Source organism: Colletotrichum costaricense (genome assembly GCF_030867565.1).
Source record: "Colletotrichum costaricense strain IMI 309622 chromosome Unknown Scaffold_8.1, whole genome shotgun sequence".
In the NCBI taxonomy this organism is placed as follows: domain Eukaryota; kingdom Fungi; phylum Ascomycota; class Sordariomycetes; order Glomerellales; family Glomerellaceae; genus Colletotrichum; species Colletotrichum costaricense.
The window spans coordinates 2,239,553-2,259,281 of record NW_026848237.1 but is presented as its reverse complement, the minus strand read 5'-3'; the positions used below and the strand labels follow the sequence as shown (position 1 = coordinate 2,259,281).

The 19,729-nt window shown below is 53.7% G+C and overlaps 8 protein-coding genes across 8 annotated transcripts; 4 read left to right on the top strand and 4 right to left on the bottom strand.

Annotated features, from left to right (window-relative positions):
• Nucleotides 1-1,550: 1,550 nt before the first annotated feature.
• CCOS01_08767 (uncharacterized protein) lies at nucleotides 1,551-2,254 on the bottom strand (the record flags this gene model as incomplete). The annotated part of the gene is made up of 2 exons (XM_060456928.1): nucleotides 1,551-1,934; nucleotides 2,252-2,254. 2 exons carry the CDS (start codon nucleotides 2,252-2,254, stop codon nucleotides 1,551-1,553), a joined length of 387 nt encoding a protein of 128 aa, XP_060313202.1.
• Nucleotides 2,255-3,579: 1,325 nt separating this feature from the next.
• Nucleotides 3,580-8,091, bottom strand: CCOS01_08766 (uncharacterized protein; the record flags this gene model as incomplete). The annotated part of the gene is made up of 1 exon (XM_060456927.1): nucleotides 3,580-8,091. One exon carries the CDS (start codon nucleotides 8,089-8,091, stop codon nucleotides 3,580-3,582), a length of 4,512 nt encoding a protein of 1,503 aa, XP_060313201.1.
• A 513-nt stretch (nucleotides 8,092-8,604) lies between these two features.
• Nucleotides 8,605-9,261, bottom strand: CCOS01_08765 (uncharacterized protein; the record flags this gene model as incomplete). The annotated part of the gene is made up of 1 exon (XM_060456926.1): nucleotides 8,605-9,261. One exon carries the CDS (start codon nucleotides 9,259-9,261, stop codon nucleotides 8,605-8,607), a length of 657 nt encoding a protein of 218 aa, XP_060313200.1.
• Nucleotides 9,262-11,417: 2,156 nt separating this feature from the next.
• Nucleotides 11,418-12,578, top strand: CCOS01_08764 (uncharacterized protein; the record flags this gene model as incomplete). The annotated part of the gene is made up of 5 exons (XM_060456925.1): nucleotides 11,418-11,492; nucleotides 11,547-11,637; nucleotides 11,689-11,785; nucleotides 11,841-12,101; nucleotides 12,170-12,578. The coding sequence occupies 5 exons, from the start codon at nucleotides 11,418-11,420 to the stop codon at nucleotides 12,576-12,578; spliced, it is 933 nt and encodes a 310-aa protein (XP_060313199.1).
• Nucleotides 12,579-13,123: 545 nt separating this feature from the next.
• Nucleotides 13,124-13,822, top strand: CCOS01_08763 (rhomboid family protein; the record flags this gene model as incomplete). Its single annotated transcript, XM_060456924.1, has 1 exon — nucleotides 13,124-13,822. One exon carries the CDS (start codon nucleotides 13,124-13,126, stop codon nucleotides 13,820-13,822), a length of 699 nt encoding a protein of 232 aa, XP_060313198.1.
• Nucleotides 13,823-14,044: 222 nt separating this feature from the next.
• On the bottom strand, nucleotides 14,045-15,347 carry CCOS01_08762 (uncharacterized protein; the record flags this gene model as incomplete). Its single annotated transcript, XM_060456923.1, has 3 exons — nucleotides 14,045-14,631; nucleotides 14,684-14,831; nucleotides 14,889-15,347. 3 exons carry the CDS (start codon nucleotides 15,345-15,347, stop codon nucleotides 14,045-14,047), a joined length of 1,194 nt encoding a protein of 397 aa, XP_060313197.1.
• A 1,399-nt stretch (nucleotides 15,348-16,746) lies between these two features.
• Nucleotides 16,747-16,952, top strand: CCOS01_08761 (uncharacterized protein; the record flags this gene model as incomplete). Its single annotated transcript, XM_060456922.1, has 2 exons — nucleotides 16,747-16,794; nucleotides 16,857-16,952. 2 exons carry the CDS (start codon nucleotides 16,747-16,749, stop codon nucleotides 16,950-16,952), a joined length of 144 nt encoding a protein of 47 aa, XP_060313196.1.
• A 765-nt stretch (nucleotides 16,953-17,717) lies between these two features.
• CCOS01_08760 (triacylglycerol lipase) lies at nucleotides 17,718-18,913 on the top strand (the record flags this gene model as incomplete). Its single annotated transcript, XM_060456921.1, has 2 exons — nucleotides 17,718-17,937; nucleotides 18,105-18,913. 2 exons carry the CDS (start codon nucleotides 17,718-17,720, stop codon nucleotides 18,911-18,913), a joined length of 1,029 nt encoding a protein of 342 aa, XP_060313195.1.
• Between the last annotated feature and the right edge of the window lie 816 nt (nucleotides 18,914-19,729).

The window sequence follows — 19,729 nt, the reverse complement described above, 5'->3', positions numbered from 1 at the left end:
GTCTAGACCTTCCCTTCACGGCCGGCCACCCGCTTCACATGGTACCCTCTCTCAATTTGTTGGCCCTCTCATGTTGCTTTGCTTACAACGCACTTACACAACGGTGGTCCCAAAGACCTGTGCATACCAGGGACCGACTGCCCAGCTCCATAAACATCCATGTGAGACAAGCGCCACGTTCCCCAGATAAGTCGATCCGTTGAAGTCGACAAGAAAAAAACAGGGACTTCCCCCTCTCACACGGTAGGGTATCTACATCTCTCTCGTCCAGCCCCGAGACTCGAAGATGCCAAGCAAAAGAATAACAAGCCTTGGTTCATGTGGAGAGCCTCGAGCCGTTCCTGGACAGCTGCGTCGTACGGCCGCTGAGTAAAAGAGCTCAGACACCGTACGTGTACACATATCGCCGCTCCATGCCAATGCCCAATGGCGAGATAGCCAACCCCATCTTCGACGAGGGTCCTTTTCGATGCCGGTAGCCGGTGTAACTTTCACGCCATCTTGTTCTCCGCAGCTGGAGCAGGCGCAGCAGCAGGGCGGGAGGGGAGCTTGGACAGCGGTAAGCGGGAAGGGAGGCGAGAAGAAAAGACGGGGGAAATTGTTTGCCAGGGAAGGTCTCACGGATCGTGGATCTAGATTAATATGGATTCCCCTACGAGGATTTGAGAATTTGAGAAACAGAGAGGGCCGTATGGTCTAGCTCCATAGAGCCTGGACTAGCTGTTTTGGTTTGGTCAGCTTGACAAAGCACTCTACGTTTCTTTTGCGTTGCGATGGAAAAGACCATGGTCCATAGACGAGGTACTTTTGTGTAGGGTACATACTATGGCAAGGAAAGGGTAGGCGAGCAAAGTTCGTTGAGGTTAAAGTAGAGTGGTCCGTCACGCCTATGATGAACAGCCCCTCGACCCCACCGTTGTCTGCAGCATGCCGTGAACCGCCGCCAGGACTCGGACGGGGCCTCGCTACACAGCACACAGCCAAAGACGGAAGCACGGGGGTCGTTGACACAATTTGGGTGAATCGAGCCAAACCGCAAAAAGAAACGAGACAACGCCAAGGAGGGACAGAATCCGCCTCACAAGCCAGACACTGTCATGGCCGAGGGCTGAGGGCTGAGTGAAAGCCAGGCGTCCGGCTCCAAAATGCATCCAGATAGTAGCATCCAGTGTGGAGCTCTGGTATCAGCGTGCCTATCTGCATCTTGCAGATAGATTGACTTGCCTAGATGGGATAGAAACATGATTGCAAAGGCCCTCGTACGGGCCGTGTTTTTCGGGTACAAGTTGGAGCCCAAAAATCCCTTGTGAGAGAGATCCTTGGAATGTCTTGTCAGCAGCAAATCTTGTCGACCTCCTCAAAGTCACCTGCTAAAAGGGTGACCCTGGTCCCCCTTGACCTTGCTGCATTAGGCCGTGATCCGTTAGTCGTGATCTTCGCCATAGTCCACCCGCGTCTAATCCCCGAGAGGGTAAGTCGTCAAGGGCTTGCTTGACAGGCCCCGTGTTTTCGCTTGGAAACGGCACCGTTCCAGTGGGGGTTTCCTCGACTTACACGCCGCCTCCGGGGACGGGATGAACTAGAGGTGCCAGGGCCTGACGGGAGAGCGCGGGAGGACGGGACATGAAGTGAGTGGCGTGGATCTGGCCTGGCCAGTGCTGGACTACACTCGTCGTCGTCCACTTCAATCCGTAGTTTGACAGTCCGTCAAGAACTCTCAGTGATATGTGACGCGACGCGGCTGGCCAAAGTGTGCTTCCAGCCAGCTTAGACTCGTCACATTGCACAGCTGGCTGGTGCTCGTTGCCGCCATCGCCGGAAGCAGCCGCGCGCGCTGCGTCAGTAGGGCAAAGACTGCCTTCATACATACAACTCGAAGCGACAGCGTTGATGTACGTTAAAGTCAGCCGGCGAGGGTGTCCAATGAGATGGAGCTAGGTCGAGCAATCTAATCAATCTGTTGTAGAAGGCGGCGGCGAATGGCATGAGGTAGGCTTTCGGTCGGTGACACTCCCCAAGCCGTCTAGCCAGAGTGGGCGGGCAAATAGCTGCTCCGAGGCCAGGATGCCGTTGTATCGTGCTCATTTGCGTAGCATCGCGTGTACCAGACTTTGTCGCGTAACGACTTGCCCGTTTCTCTCGCTCGTGCGTCTGGCTCCGATAGTCTGGTAGCCTTGGTAGAGGTCTGATTCATCTTCAAAAGACAAATGTCTTGGTGAAAGCAGCCGCTGCCTTGCAAATCCACGCGTACCATACCGGAGGGCAAGCGATACGCCGGATCCGGAACGATGCAATTCCGTCTAGCGGGCTGGCAGATTACCGTTGACTTTGTTGGGCGTCATGGATCTGGTGCTTCCGTTGCTTCTCGAGCTGTCACTTTGCGGAACAACTCACTCGTTCTCTGGAGTACAGAGTTGCTCATCCACGTGTTCTCGGGCGTGATTTGAGGTGAAAGTGCGGAGACGATGGGAAGCGGCAGGTTCTGAGGCACGCCAAAATGCAGTCGTTTTCGTTGGGTGCCAGAACCCAAAGGTGCCTCCGTCACAACAGATGCAGCTAAGCATGATGTGCCTAGATCGTGCCTGTCTTTGCGTGCCACTCACATCATCTTTCAGTGATGAGAAAGCCACACCCCTTGACCATTCCAGGTCCACGTTTGGGCTGAGACAGTTGACGTGCGCACTGGCGACGCAGGTTGAGGCTCGTGTACATGCCGTTCCCGAGACAAGATCCAGATCTGTCTGGCCTGGTACTGATTGCTGAGGGTGGATCGGTTTGAGTTGACCTATGACTTGAATATACAAGCGGGAGAGGCGCAAAAGGCTGAGTCGGAAGGAAGAGTCATGTTGGACCTATTGGCAGCAGGGCGCAGTTGCGCTGGTATCAGTGCCACGAAGAGGGAGCCCGGAGAAGAGAAGCAGGAGAGGAATGCAATGGTGTGGTGAACAATCCACCCGCGCGGGTAACTACGCTAAACGAGGAAAGGACTTAGGAGAAGTAGATAGCAAGGTACATCCCTCAATGCGATGCCAAGGCTTCGATGGTAGTATCTCAGTAACTACTGGCAATCTCAATCCCCAGTCTTCCTCCTCCCGGCCCCACCATCCGCTTTCTCGACATCAATTTGACTTCAGTCGCCTGCCCACCACTACCGACGTCAACCTAGACGACACACACTTCCGCATTTGTCATTGGCAGATTCCAACGTTCACTCAAGGCCGCCTTCATCAACATACTTCGCTGCCCTGGTCAACGGGGAAACACATGAATCAGCTGGCCGCGCGGATGCAGAGACAGAGACAGAGACAAACGCCACTTCACCTATCGACTCTAACTCTAGGAACAGGATCTCAACATCGTTACAAGTGACTAACACCACGCGGCGATAGCAGCCAGGTCTTTGTAGATTGCAAATCGATGGCGAAAAACAAACAAGCATCCGGTATGCATTCTCATTTGCTCCTTTCTGGGGCCAACCCGACATCAAAACCGCTTTGCAGATCATCATCCTCTTGCAGAATTCTCTCTAGTCGAAGCGTACGCAATCTCTTTACCGGACACATCCGCTGTCGCGCGAGCCTACACTGGGGACGATACCTTGAACGTCTCTCCAAATCGCTGAAGCACCTCGGACGCCTCCTGCGTCAACTCTATCTCCGCCGGCCTCGAACCATCTGACTCCATAAAGTTATGGAACATGAGTCCACCATCAGTCTGGTGCTTTGGACAGAGGCGAGGTTTAAACTTGCAGTCGCAAGCGGAAGCGTCGTCAGCTTTTTCGTTTAGCTGTACCTCCAGACTGTTCTGCAAGGAACTCCATGGCTTCTTGATCTCTCCTGCGTCTTCAGAAGCCGTCGCTTGCTCGAACAATGCCCCGGCGACCTTGCGCCTCTCTGAGGCATTAGCTTCGAGCCCTTCGATCTTTCCAAGCTCAAGATTGGCGTACGATCTGAGGAGATTGATGGATCGCCAAACCTCTGCTGTTTGGGCTTCTGTCTGCCAAGCACCCAAGTTGCTATTCCACTCGTGGAGCACTTCAAGCAAGTTGAATGCTCTCTGCAAGCTGTGCAAATCCCTCTGTTCGAGTGCTGCTATGATTTCCTTTCTCCTTCTCACAAAATCCGCTAGCCTCCAGAAGTTGGGCACATCAGCGTTGATGCCCTCCTTTGCTTTGGTGTCAGGCCACAGGACACTCTGTATGATATCTGGCAGAGTCTTCCTCGTTTGTTGGTCTCCAAATATGCGATATGATTCTGACCGTGCCTTGCTAAGCGCAGCCATCAGCTCTGCCCGCACGTAAGAAGCTCTGTCACTTTGTTGAGCACCAGAGCCGGCGTCATCCACAGCCCTGGGAATAGTCATGTACGATGTCCACTTCATCGCTTCGCTCTTAGCTCGAAGCTTAATTTGAAGCTCTTGGGTCTGTCGTGCAAGTTCTGCCAGTTCGTTTTCGCTCTCTTCCTTGGCCGTCTCTAAAGCCGCGAGCTTATCTGTGGTCTTTTGACGTTGCTCCTCCAAAGCGTTGTTCTGGGCTTCGAGATTGCGAAGTTCCGTCTCTTGCGTCTCCCGTTCTCTGTGGAGTTCTCTGAGTCTATCCGATACAATCTGCTCCGTATTCGAATCTCGCTCTTGGGCTTCGGCCTGCATATCTTCAAGCTTGCTCTGGAAAGTGCGAACCTGTTCTCTGAGGCGATCTCTCTCCTCTTTCATGCATGACTCTACCCTGCGCGCTAGCTCGAGCTTCTCTGTCGCCTGCTGTTCTAGAGTACGCTTGGTCCGTTCCGACAACTCTTGGACTTGTCTTTGCAGCGACTTTATCAAGCGGGCTTGTTTTTCATTCTCCGGTACGTCTTTCTCGCCTGAGTCAGATTGATCGCCTGTCTTGGGAAAGGGTTTCTCGAGGTATAGTGCCATCTGGGATTTGAGCTCGAGGATGGCGTCAGCTAGTCGTTTAACAGACCTAATCGTTGTCCTCGTTTCTGCTAGCATCTTGTCCGTCGAATCGCCAGCTTGCCCCAGCTGAAGGGACATATTCAGCAAGCCGACCTGGTCGGATACTCGCTTGCCATGCATCTCTAACAGGTCCACGATGCACTGCAGAGACTCGGGCACCTCTGGACGGCCCAGAAGCATCTTGTAGTTGTGAAGGGCTTCCATCGCTTCTCTGATCTTGCGCTCACTCACGGCTTCGAGTGCGCTCTCGAGCTTCAGTTTCTCATCCAGTCTGTACTTCAGTATGCGGCAATAGTCCTTAATTTCCGCAAGTCTGGCACTGATCTCCCGCTCCAGCGTGGGACACCGCAGGCACTCTGGCCTCGCCGCGGCCAGATCGAGGTTTTCCCAGGTTTTGGTAAAGGGATCTGTGAAGACGGGGCTTGGCTCAGGAGCTACCGTCGTGTCCATGAACTCTACAACCTGGCTGCCTCTAGGACTCAAGACGAATCTGACCCCATCACGGGGAGGCGGGGTTTCTTGCTGAGAGGTGGTGTTGAATGCTGGCGCCTCTGATGGGATGCTCGCCACGGGAACGCCGAGTCTCATTTCGTTGGGAGCTGAACACAGCGAATGGTTGCCGAAGGTCCCAGTCGGAGGCTGCGGCTGGAAACCCGGTGCGAGCGTAGTCGATTCGCGAGCGTGTTGCGCAGCGTAGTCCAGGCTGCTAGCATATCTCTGGCGCACCTCCAACCGCTGTGTCGCGATCTTGGTAAAGGCCATGACGGCAGACCTACGCTCGTCATTATCACGCTTGACCTGGTCATCGAGGATCCTGAGAGAATCGACCAGATCCTTGTTGTCGATCTGGAACATCCGCTGCACCTGGTCCCCTTGATGTCTGGCCCCGACATACTCGTTCACTTCCCTGCTGTTCTTCGCCATGTCTCTAAGCACGCCGTTCAGCTGTTCGAGGTCCTGTTGTAGAATCTCTCCACTATCGCTGATTCTGTTCTCAATGATCTCCTCGGTGTTGCGGTGATCGAGGGCCAGCACGCGCGCCGTCTCAAGGAACGTCTCCCAACGTCTTGCGTCCCTGGAGCACCCACTCATCACCACCACGCCCGGTATGTGGCCCCAGTGATCGCCATTACGCGTGAGAGTCTGCTGGATAAACTCATGCTGCCTCCTTACAGACCCATCCAGCTGCCTCCAGGCCCTCTCCATCCTCTCCGCCGCGCACTTCACCTCCACCTCGTCGAGCTTCTCCATGACGGCATCCATGTCCTGCCGATACGTCAGCCGCAGCCGCGCCTCCTCCTGTGCAGAGGTATACATCAGCCGGCAGAGCTGGTGAATGATGCGGTTCACAAACGGGACCTTGACCCACGTCCGCCCCTGCATCCACTCCAGCAGCGCGGAAATCATGCCGTCGTTGGATGTCTCGAGGTCGAAGAGGGCGTAGTAGTCGTCCGAGGACATGCTCTCCCCTGTCGCCTTTTCGAACTCTTCCTTGCGGAGCCGGGCCGCCACGTCGCGGGTGTAGCGCGGGTACCGGAGGCGGCTCGAGAGCATCGTCTGGAACTCGGGGGGCATCGTCTCGAACGTGTCATTCCAGACTTGGATGATCATCCTGCGCTCCTCTTCGCCGCCGGGGAGGGGCTGCGGGCGGATGAAGATGTGTGTGCGGGCTGGAGCGCCCGGAGGCGGGACCTTGATGCGGCGGAGGGTGAAGCCCGCGCCGGAGCGGCCTGGCTCGTTGTTGTATGCGCCTAGACCGGCGGAGAGCAGACGGCGGCGTTGATGGTTATGGACTGGGGGTGGCGGCTGGACTATGGTGTCTGTTGACGAGGACCGGGAGCCATGCCGTCGTTGGTTCTGGATGGGAGTGGAGGGCGAGACCGGCTCGTTGGATCTCATGAAGCCTGGTATGTCTCCCGGTCTAGTTGGCGTAGGAGTATGTATGATCGGTGATACAGGCGACACGTCTCGGTTTCGAGCATGGCTCTCCCCATGAGACGTGACTGTTTGGGAAGACTCTGGTCGGCAACGTCTCGGAGCTGGAAATTCCATGGGATCTTCGGGATACGGCGGTCTCTCGTCCGTCACCTGTTGAGTGCCGTTGCGCTCTCTTTCTCTCTTTGCCCTCTCACGCGCTGCCACTAGCCCTCTCGGTGTCAAAGGTCTCACAGGTGCAGGTGAAGGGGTTTCTGAGTTGGCTGACCCCGACGCTAGGGGTTCCGCTTCCTGCAAGACTGCCGATGGTAGGATATGAGGGTCATCATCGCCTATACCGTCGTACTTGCCATTTCCAATGACGTTGTTCCTCGGGCCAGTCTCTGTCGAAAGAGGACGTTGAGGGGAGGGTTTGTTTGCTCTTCCGAGCACGGCACTCATCGACTGCGAGTCCAATGCTTCTTCGATCGACAAAGAGTATAAGGGACGATTATAGACTGCTCCGAGTGCAGTCTCAGGACCGGGGTTCTGGTGAAAGCGATCAGAATCGGCAGCGGTAGCTTCTGTTTCCTCGCTAACTTTACGACTGGGGCCAGACCCATCGTCTTTAGAGCCTTCGTCCACCGATTCGGACTTCTTCTTGGGTGGTCGTAAGGCTATTGATGTTGACGTCGATGGTTGGAATTGTGCACGAGGGGAGGACGACGTGAGGTCGAGGGGGCTGATAATATCTGGATTGGGAACAATTGGAGCCAGTGATGTATCGCACGTCTGGCCACTCCCGTTGTCTGAGATTTCAGGGGGCTTTTGCCAGGAAGGTGGTGCGATCTCGTCATCGAGTGCGGATAGTAGGCAACTGATGGCACCTGAGCCAAGTCTAGGTTTGGTATCTGTCTCGCTAGAGGACTCCGTTCCTCCGGGCCCGACTTCCTGCTCGTCCGATGACTCCGGTATCTGTTGAGAAGATGAAATCTGGCTCTGATCTGACGATGAGGTCGTTATGTGCTTCGATTCCGACTCTGGCGAGGCTTCATCGGAGGCGGTTGACGCCTGTGCTGTCACTTGCGATCTTTTTCGTACAGAGTCAGCAGAGATTTCTTCAGCTGGTGTGGCAATTATCAAGGAGGAGGTTGTCGTGCCATCGTTTCCACTGTTCTGTGAATCACTGGGCGTCGGCGACGCTGGCTTCCCTTTCTCCGACATGACACTTGAAATCTCTATCGGTCAGAAAGTACACAGTTTGGTGAAGTCACACTCGAGGGCCCGAGCAGAATCTAGGTCGAACGAAGAATGAGCATCAAATATTCTCAAACCTTTTAGCTTCAAGGGATCTCCTAAAGTTATCAATCTTTAGCCCAACTTTGGATGGCGTTGGATCTTCTCGTGTCTTCTGGAGACCTCATCGTGGCATCATTTGGATGCTTGATGTAAGATGATATGAGGATGATGCAAGGGAATCGCAGAACACAAAGACTTTGGTGTCTATGCTTGCTTTGAAATGAAACAGGTCGCGACATTGATAATGCCATCAAAGGACTCAATGGTTTGACTTCACAAAAGCAGCCAAAAAGGGAAAGATGAGGCAAACAACTTATTGTCAGAGCTTTCTGACGGATCATATGAGTTTCTCAATTAGCGGCGCTCATACAAAACGCTTCCGTTTTGAAATTGTGGCTATTGTACTCGTAATTACCATCATATTCCCGCCCCTTAAACTCACAGCGTTGGCGATCTGGTGACAGATCTACCACGTACACTCCTCAAGTCAGGCAGACTCTCCCGGCTACCGACAACTTCTCCGCTGCCGTTCAAAATAAGATAGAGCCTGCTGTGACTCGCTTCGGAGTGCGTCTCATCATCGTCGTCAATGTCGTCATTAGTATCATCGTCATCATCATAATCATAAAAGGCCTTGAGAACCAGACTCTCCTCGTCCCTAAATCGAACCATCTTCAACCCATCCTTTGTTGCTTGGCCATCAATCTCCAGAGCGCGCCTCATGTTCCGACGCCTCACATCCTCAAACTCAATCATCGTCAGACAATCCCTCGTCAAGCCCCGGATGTTCGTCCCCGCGAACCCGACCCCCCTCACACTGGCGGCCCGGACGTATGCGGCGTGAGCCTCGCGCCAACGGCCCCAGGCACTCAGTACATGACCGCGGTACAGGTATGCGCGAGGCTCGAGGTCGAAGCGGTGCAAGTGCGCCGCAATGGCAAGGGCCTGGTCTGCGGCGTTGAGAGCCTGGTGAAGCTTCAGGATGGACAGAGGCGTTTGCAGCAGAGCATAAGTGCGTAGGAGAAGGGAGTTGACGGTTTGGGCGGCGGAGTCGGCGGCAGGGGCGATGCTGTCGGATTGAGACGAGGTACTCATTAGGAAGGGAAGTTTGCTCTCTGGTTTTGTTCGGCTTGTACGTAGGCTGATGAGATTCTTTGCTTGGTGTCCTGACGAAAACGGCGATTTGCTAGTTTGGCGTACCACGAACTGTGCCGATGGGTGCTCTTCCCCCTTTGCTTGTTCTTCTTTTTGGACTTTAATGTGGTCGGAGCTTACTTTGGAATACCCAAACTCCGAGCTTTGAATTGAAGCATTCGTTTGGCTTTGTTCCGAAGAAGGGGGGGAAAATATTGACGTGCAGTGTTGGGAGCTTGGTTGGCAGAGCTGAGGGTGTTGCAAGGGATGAGATTGACGTAGGACCTTTGGCTCGGGGTAAGCTGAAAGTGAATAAAGAAAGAATATCTCCCAGCTCTCACCTCCAAAATTCGGGGCAAGTACCCAGATACTCAGATCGACTCGTCGAACTTAGGTGACGAAGCAAATCGTGCGATTTGAGATTCTCAAAGTCCCTTGGCCCCCTCTCTCCGCGAGCCGGCGGAACAAGTGACGCAGGGTGTGGAATTGGGCCAAGACTGCTGCCGCTAGTTTGTGTTGGTATGGATCAGCGATTGCCGCGTTCGTCAAAGGCGTGGTATGCCAAGACCAACCGAGAAGAGGATCGAATTGGAAGAACAATGATGGAAGTATTGATCAAGTTGCCTCGCATCTGAGTGCCGAACTCGTCTGGATCGTAGACAGGCTCCCTGCTTACTTATGTGCTCCGAGGTTCCATTGATGAAAGAATTAATAAGAACTGCTGTTTCTTGGCAAGTTTGTTGATGAGAGGGCGCCGGTCTTGTTCAGTGGCATGCTAAATTGAATCAATCGTAAATGTCTTTGAAGGGAGGCCTGGACGCGGCAATGGCGAGGAATGCATGTGTCGTTTTGGGCATGAGTGAGCACAGCCCGATCGATGTGTGGGCAGTGAACGTTCAACGCGCTGCGAAACTAAAGACTATTTCCTCAATGAGAACTGCTCGGCTATAGCCGAGGGGTAATGCTTTAAATCTTAAAGGCTACTATTTAGGTTTGGATCTGGACGCTTTCGTCACGTCAAGTCAAGCTCGGGGTCCAGGCCAAGCTTTCGAGAAGCATCATACACAGTCATCGCTGAAGAAACACAACCGTTACACAGGTGTTCTGGAACTCGTCTTCTTAATGAGAAAGAAAATCGAAGGAAATCGAAGGAAAGAAGAAAGGGAGAAAGGGAGAAAGCATCCGGGAACGGAACATGAAGATGGGCGGTACCTCTCAATCCTGTGCGATGTGATCTGCGTGACGACAACGACAGAGCTGAAAACTCCTCCGATGGTAGAATGACAGAAGAAAAAAGAAAACCCCCAGACACAAGGCGCCAATTCGTATCGTATCTTCGAGCTTTCGGCTCTGGTTCAAGTCGCTTTTTACAGATCGTTCAGCATGTCGTGAACTATTCTGGCCACCCCGCGCCTTTCCGGCCGGAAAGGTAGCTTCTGAGACCGGTATTTGAGGCGTAAACTCTAGATGTAGCGGCGATGAGCAATTCCGGCGGCTGTTCTAGCCCATCGACGCATCTACCTCAGCCTGGCCTGGTTTTCGCCTCCAGAGGCCTCTCAAACTCGGTAGACTCCAGTGTCTGATTGCAAAAGCACTCAAGGCGTCAGAAAATGGCACAAATTGTTCGAAACGGGGCTTGGCGCGTGTCTTGGGCGTCAAGTGCCTTCTCGTACGTAGATGTTTCCGTAGCCCACGCTTCTGGCATAGGCTCAACGCTGGCGAATGTGGTCCATGGCTCCATTATAACCATCGGCCGCCTCGGATAATCGGCACATGACTTTGGTCTCTTCCATGAATGGCAAGAATCTCGAAGCTTTCGAAGCACTCAAATCCAACGACATTGTCTTGACGAGTTGAAATGGTTGATGTCGGACAATCCTTGCGGTACCACCCTAACTCGGGTGGACACCATGTATTCGACCTGAACCTAGCTCTGATTATTGTTTCGACATTGCTGGTCTCTCTCCGTCTGCTCACACGGAAGATCATAGTAAAAGCTCTAGGCTGGGATGATTTCCTTGCAATAGTAGCTTGGGTAGGTCAAGCCGCTCGCTGGTGTAAGTTGCATGGATTAACACGGGAACCAGGCCTTGTGTGTCACACTCTCGGCCCTTGAAATGGACACAACCAACTACGGCACCGGGGCCCAGATCGAAGATGTTCCCCGGCCGACGCTGCTTCAATTCTTCAAGGTCAGCTATGTCTCATACTGAAAGTCCTCCGCGGAACTAACGTGCTGCGAATAGAGGCTTTCTATCATGGAGTTGGTCTACTTTCTCGCTTCTGGTGCCGTACGCCTGTCTATATTAGCGTTTCTTCCACGCTTGAGCAAGAACAGTATGATTATCCCAGTCCCCAACATACTTAGTTGCTGATGTTTGTTGCCAGAGATATATATCTGGAGCATATACGCTCTCAATGCTATGGTGATCATAGTCAGTTTGTCGGGATTCTTTTTCGTCTTGACAGAATGCTCGCAGATACCGTAAGAGGGACACTCCCCTGAGGCCTAGCGATGGCTCGCTGACTCATTGCTCCAGTGATGTCTTCAATTATTCTAGCACATGGCGACAATGCAGAGACAAACGCGAAGAGCGATCGATGATGCTGGGCCATGCCATTATTTGCATCTTTGTTGATTGTATGCTGGTCGTCCTTCCGCTATGTGTTGTGACGAACTACGTCAAAATGGGCGTCAAGGCCATACAAATCTTGCTGGTTTTTTCTCTGGGAATCTTTGCTGTCGTTACTGGCATCGTTCGATTTTCCATTATCGTCACGACGGACTTCGGTGTAAACACGTAAGCACTCCTTATGGCGAATAAGGCGCGGCTTAGACTAGCGACTTCAGCATACTGACACAGTCTAGGACGTACAAGATGCTCACTGTAGCTGCATGGACCGACGCCGAGCTCCATGTTGGTCTCTGGGTCGGCTGTTTCCCCGCCCTGCAACCTCTACTCCGACATGTAACTTTAATGCTCGGAATGCGCAGCCAGTTGGACAGCACAGGTGCCGCAAGCAAGAGGAACACGATGACGTCCACGGCAACTTCCAATAGAAAAAGCGCTTTGGACAGGTGGTCACGGAGTTCTGGTAACGTGCGCAGTGAGAGCGCCGGAAGCCAGCCGTTGGAAAGCGGCGCTGGGCAAGTCGAGGCTGTAGGTGGCCAGTCTGGCGATGTTGAGATGGTGGATCTCGAGAAGGGGGAAGGCGCTGGTCAAGTTGGCAAGCAACCAGAGATCTCGACACCAGGAAAAGTGGGTGAGAGCTTATGAGCAGCATATATATAGGTATATTCTAGTGGCGTATCCAAAGCATCTGAGTTATCTGAAGTGAAAGCGTGCATGAAATCCGAGAAGTTGTTGGTAAGAACAGTGAACAATTGAATTCTTGAGGATGGAGGGACAGTGCCGAGCACAAAGTCAGCACTGTCATACACTACGTACCTGAGGCACGGACCAACCCTTCTTCTTCACGCACCTTTCATCCAACGACGACTTCGGCTCCTTTCTCGAACGGAGCACTGCGAACTTCAGAATCTACCTCGACAGAAAGCGACAACGTCAGTCACGCCATCTAGATCCTATGCAATCTACACATGCTTTCCCCCCAGTCAACTTCATACGAAACTCGAGATTGAAGTTCATGTTCGAGATATCAAGACCAGTCCAGCTCGTACAAAACCAAAACCCCTGAGAGCTAGTTCAAGACATCGTGTCTCCTCTTGTTCATACCCAACGGCACCACTTCACAGTTTCCGCGTCTAAGCGTCGCCTCTCATTTCCAGTACCCACTAGTCATCACAGGAGACAGTATCAATATGGCATCACTCTCAGCATTTGGGTATCCCGCAAGATTTGCACCCGGCAATATTGGACCGCTCTGGACTGCCCTCTTCTACGGAGTTCCCGTGAGCAATATTGCCATCCATCTGGCCTGGCTGACCGCGCTCCATCCAATCTTCTCTTCGCTCCCGATAGACCGCAGGCGTCTTTCCGCATTTCTTCACAAATACTTTATGCTTAGCTCAAGTGACCCCCGACTACTCACCTTCTTTACCTCGGCCTTTAGTCACATCCAGCCTTTACACCTTTTCGTCAACATGTCAACATATAAAACTTATGTCGAGTCGTTTTATTTACTCAGTGTATCGCCGCTACGATTCATTGTACTGTCCCTTGGGAGTGCAATCACCGCTTGCCTTTGCCACATTTTCAATGCCAGGAGAAGACGGGGAGCAAAGAACAATGCCGAGAGGACGGCTGTTGGAGCAAGCGGAGCCTTGACTGGTCTCGGCACAGCTCTGGCGTTAATGTTTCCCACGATGAAGGTCCGCCTTTCCGGGACACATCAAGTTCTACCCTTGCGCCTTGTTGTCTTGGGAATGTTTGCCGTGGATGCCTACTGTCTGAGTACCGAGCGGGACACAGGAGTGGGACATGCCGGACACCTCGGAGGCGCAGCTTTTGGCTTAGCATACTTCCTCTGGAGGAAAGCTACGGGTGCTTTTACTTTGTAACCTCAAGCAATTTACATTTCGAAATGCAGAAGCTATGGGTAAATATAAATATCGAGATCAACTCTAGCCACCCAAGGTATATACAGGAGAATGGTATCCTGGTGACAAAAAAGACAAAAGGCCGCAGCATTCTCAGCCACCGAAAATATCAAACGCCACGCTACCGCATGAAAGAGGATATACCATTGCACGAATCGAGAGCCACTCTTTGCCAACTTCTCGCTACCACAGTTCTTCACTATTTACCATCGGCTTTGCGTTGGGCTTGGTGTTACTGTAGCGATTGGGATTTGTCGGCTGTTGAGTGCCCTGGAAGGTTGGACTCATTTTGTGTTGTGAGCCAATGGGACTCAACTTGTGTGTCGAAGCAATGGGGCTTGGGTAGGTGACCGATCTATTGCCGGGACTACCGGCAACCTTGCTTGCCATTGTTGACTCTCTCAAGGGAACTGGGCCAACTCCGACGGGCGACATCTTCTTGTCTGGGAACCGGGTGGCAGTAAATCCCGGCTGACGGGGTCCTTTGTGGTCGTCCCAAGGTGCAGTTGGCGACTGCAGAGGCGACGGAGCACCGCGGCGCGACCTCAGTGATAAAGATCGATATCGCGGCGATGTCAGGCCCCACGCTCGACCGAAAGATGCACCAGGATGGTATACGCATAAGACTGAGGCGACGAGGAATGGCAGAGCACCTCCGATGACCAGTGAAGCGGCTTCCGACCGCTGAAGAGGGCTATCGAGTCCGTCCCAGAACTCAACGAGGCGATAGATGGTGTGCCCCACCAAGACGACAGCGACTGCTGGTATCACTGAGAAAAGATCGTCAGACTATGTTGGTCCTGCGGCAATGGGTCTACTTACTCTTGACGAAGTTCTTAAAACGCGGTGCTTGGTACACGGCAATGTGTTTCGGGTCAGGAAGCTTCTGGGTGAACCAGAGGAACAATCCGACGAAGAGCAGCAACGCCAAAATCTGAACGCCTAAGCCGGCCAGAAGAATCGACGGTGTCTATTGGGGCTTGTTAGAGATGGGGACTGCTAGGCAGCAGAACGATGAAATCCTTACCTGTACACCTCCGAGCCCAAAGACAGCTGAGACAACCCCGGCAATTTCCAATGCAATGACGAGAGCAAGAGCGAAGATGAGGAACAAGACAGCCACTCTTGGCCGGGTAAAGCCAATGCCGAGACCGTAGAGGGCGATGACATGGGGAAGGATCTGACATATGGCCGCTGCGATGAGAGTAGGGCCCAAGATGGCGCCGATGAGCCAAAGGGAGAATGAAGTCCCGCTGGCGGTATCATTTCGGAGCCTCAATCTTCCAGCGAAGCCCAAGACCTCGAGGAGAAGACCGGTCGCTAGAGTCGACGCGAATAAAGGCGTCTTGAAACGAAAGCCTTGGTACAAGGCCAGAGGCACGAGCAGCGCAAAGGCTACCAGAAAGATGGCACTCCCAATTACCGAAGGCGAGTAGGAGGTAAAGCCCCCCGGGTAGGGGCACGAGTCTCCGCAGTCGCCTGTCATTGTGCTCACGTTCCACTTGACAGGCGACAGTGAACGTTGCGTCGCTTGACCATCGGATGGCTGGACATGCCGAGAGAAGGAGCGGGAAAGGAAGAAGCGCGCCGGGCATTGGGGATATATACACGCGGCAGAAGCCAGGTGTGTAATGGATCAAGCATTCCAGCAAACCGGTCTGCATAATCGCGACGGTTGGGATATGGATGATTGCGGACAGCAGAGGCCGTGGACAATGAAGACGAGCGGCCCGACGGAGATGGAGGTAAGGTACACGCAAGACCAAGCCGGGGTCGATTCAAACGGGCACACCATCAGCTTCCGCGGTTTCATCCGTTATGGATACATCCACTACGGAAGGGACGTTGTACCAACAAGAACTTTCTTCAGTCGACCTTCAACCGGGCAACTTTGTGAGCACTTCTCATCGGTGACTGACAACGCAGCAACGGCGGTACCTATAAGACGAATCGCAACTTGACTGATGAACAACAACAAGCAGTGCTGACTGGCGTTTTCTAAGATGCCCAACTGCCGCGAAGGAAGAAGAAGGCGCTGACGCCTCCCAACGAGCCAGCGAGGCTGGCAAGCAAACAAACACCAGGTGTGGGTGTGGATAGCGGGCGTGAGAGGGCGAAGCCGTCCCAGCGGAACGGTTCGACGGTGCAACAGTCGAAAGTTTGCAGATCCGGGCCCTCTTCAGCATGAGCTCTGGACCAATCAAGCAGGCAAGGTTGGCGGTTGCGGCCTGTTTACCCACGGGCGGCGCAGATGAGGAGGTTACATTGGACGGTCATTCAGTGAGGCCATGTTGGTCTTCGATGGCCGGTGAGCAGGGGGCCGTCGTCCAATGGCGAAAGCAGCCGTTGCTCTCATCTGCCCTACAGCATGGCTACGTGAGGGTGTCGAACACATTGGTTCACAGCCAGTCCTTTGAACTTTGAGCTGCTACGCCGCATTGCACTTTGGGCCTGGGGACACGGTGGAGGCTGGGGGCAGGTAATCAAGACGTGGTCCCAGAAGCGGGGGAAACAGTCAACGATGGGATATCATTCGCGAAAGGGCAAACACACTCGAGAGGCCAGACAGGTTTCAAAATCGAAGCCCGACTTACGGATTTCCTGTCTCGTGCGTGTTGGTTCTGAGGCCAGCCAACGGTAGCATCGATGATCTTCATGCAGTGAGGGAAGAGAGGGTGAACATGAACATGGAAGAAAATGAGAGGGCACTGGCCGATCGCCAGGAGCCGATGAATCATGGCCGACGTACCCGAGATTTGTTTCTCCTGCCATGGGCTGCCATGGCAGGTGCAGTGCAACAAACTGTGTGCGCACGCCCGCACCGCACAGCAGGCAACTGCAGGCTGCATAATGCGGCCGCCCTCACACCAAGACACCCTCGAAAGATGGCGGCGGAAGACGACAGCAAGGAGATGAACCAACGGCCGGTGGGCGTTGGTTTTGGCAGTTGGGGCGACGGGGAACCTGGGACGGGAAAGTCTGAACTCTGATCAAGGACAAGGACCGGGACCGGCACCCGAAGGCGGAACAGGATTGGCAAACTTCAGGGCAGCATCTGGCAATCTGCAGTGCTGCAGGCCAGCGAAGCTAAGCAAAAAGACCAACACCAACAACGTTATCCATGAACTTTGCCTGTGGACTATCCCAACCCCCGGTCGACAAGGGCGCAGATCGCACAGAGCATATGGACAGAGACAAGGGTGAAGGAGGAGGAAGTGGAAGAAAGAAGCTCTGACCAAGCTTGGTGGATTGTGCGGGAGACATCCGTCCACTAATCACTAGCGGCCGAAGCCCAGGGCAAGCCGCAAGCCGCACGCCAGGCCCCCAAGGAAGGCTCCACTATACTTCCAGCACACGGTGGACCCTCCGGCCGAGAGACCCCCCCCCCCTCGCTGTCGCGCTAAACTGTTCGCGGCCGCGGTCCTGCGTGACGTCAAAGAGCCGGGCGCTTAAACATGCTTGGCAAACACCTCTCATTGCTCAGAAATGCGCGTTTCTTCCTTCCTTCCTTTCCGCAGCACACACACACATACTCTCCGTATGCAGACTTTGGGATTGCAGAGCAAGCATCTTCGTTCCACACTCCATTACGAACCTTGTACCACAGTAAAGAAAACAGAAACGTCGAGGGACCGGAACCAAGCCAGGCCATTCACATCCTCGAGAAAAACAAGCAAAGCAAACAAACCGGTACAGAAAAGAGGGGGGACAACCAACCAACTGAGGCGAACGGAGGGTACATCCAATCCTCATCAAGTGACTAGAGAATCAGAGACTTGCCAGATTCTCTCTCCCTCACTCTCTCTTCTCCCCACCACCCCGCGCCCGCGGCGGCTTACGCTCTTCCTTCCATGCCATGAACAGCGCACGCCTCACGAGGTGCCGCCCTTGCGCGCCCTCCTCACGGCTCATTTGTGCGCCAACCGCGTCTCATCGCTTGCTTCGCCCTCTTGCAGCCCGAGACAGCCGTCCTTTCTCCGTCTCGCACTTGCGGCCGAAGCACGAAGGTGACCCGAGGTTCAGAGACCTGGGCAAACAGATATCGGACGAGTATGCCGTCGTTAGAGAACACTATGGTACCATTTTGTCCCCCTCCTTCTTATCCGATCCGATCCTCTCCCCTTTCTCTCTTGTTTGCCCTTTCAAGGATATTGTCCTCCTAGTACCGTTTCGAGTCCTCCTGCTTCCCAACCCCGCCTCTGTCCAAACCATAATGATCCACCCGCACTTACACGCCCGCCAGACACGCCAAAGAACCCCATCGTCCTCGCTCACGGACTGATGGGCTTCTCCGAACTGCGCCTCGGCGCCTATGTCCCGCCGATCCACTACTGGCGCGGCATCTCCGACTCGTTGAGCACCCTCTCCGGTCCGTCCAACATCATCACCACCTCCGTCCCGCCCTCGGGCTCCATCGAGGAGCGCGCCGCAAAACTGGGCGCCGACATCGCCGCCAAAGCCGGCGGCCGCGCCGTCAACATCGTCGCGCACTCCATGGGCGGGCTGGACGCCCGCTACATGATTTCCCATCTCAAGCCGCGCGATGTCAAAGTCCTTAGTCTCGTCACCGTAGCGACGCCGCACCGCGGGAGCGCGTTTGCGGATTATCTGTTGGATGGGCAAGGCCCCATTAAGCTCGCGAATCTGTACGGGCTTATTGAGCGTGCCGGGTTGGGGACGCAGGCTTTTGAGCAGCTTACGCAGCGGTACATGGAGGGAGAATTCAACCCTGCTACCCCTGACAGCGATGAGGTGCGGTATTTTAGTTATGGCGCGTGTACGGACCGGCCGCCACTACTGAGCCCGTTTCGGCAAAGTCATTGGGTCATTGAGGAGGCCGAGGGGGCGAATGATGGGTTGGTGAGTGTTGCGAGTAGTCGGTGGGGAAAGTATCAGGGCACGCTGCTGGACGTGAGCCATTTGGATTTGATCAATTGGTCGAATCGGCTCAAGTGGACGTTGCGCAAGGTGTGGATGGGGCAGACGAGGACGTTTAATGCTGTTGCGTTTTATCTCGATATTGCGGATATGTTGGCCAAGGAGGGTTTATGAAGCAGTTGATGTATAAGGTATGCGAGGAACTCACTTTGAGGGCTATGTATAATGATGCTGGCTACTACTGTAATCTCAACTAGGAGGTGTGTAAGACTACGAACGAGCAAGGGATAGACGCAGCGAGCAGTGGCGTTATCGGCTGGAATAGATCCAGAAGACGTGTAAGCATTGAGACGTATTATAAGTCTTTGACCAGAAGGCTACAAGAGGGAAAGGAGCCTACGACATATATCACGAGAGCACGAGCATGAATGGAATGTCCATCACCCATGGTTGACATAGATTTGCATTGCATAGCAAAAGTCAAGTTTCCTGAAGTAAGGCACCTTACTACTACAGGGGTTATCAATGAAGACAGCTTCGCATTCACTCCCCGGCAGCAGTGGGCACTATAAGTCCCATGGCTGAAAATTTGAGCTGGTTTCCAGAGATCGAGTCCAACTTCCGACGAGGACGCGTCACTTTCAGGGCCCATCATCATATCAGCCCAAAGGAAACAATCTATCCATACTATCTGTAGCTTATAAATAGCCGTAATCGCAGCCGCAACAAGAAGCCAGCAACGCACATGTATGTAGCCGTGATAGGGTACTGCATCGAGATCCGAAGCGACAAGCAGATCTCAAGTCAAGGGTTTCTTAGATGAAAGAATGAAAGAATGCTGCTGCAGTATAGCACCTAGAGCTAGGTGCACCGTCGAGTCAGCTAAAGACTCTCATCACCTCTTCTCCATCCCTCTGGCTCGTATTCACTAGTGAATACTATACATTAAAGAGAAGATGACTGGTACCTTGGCGACGGTTTTGGATACTA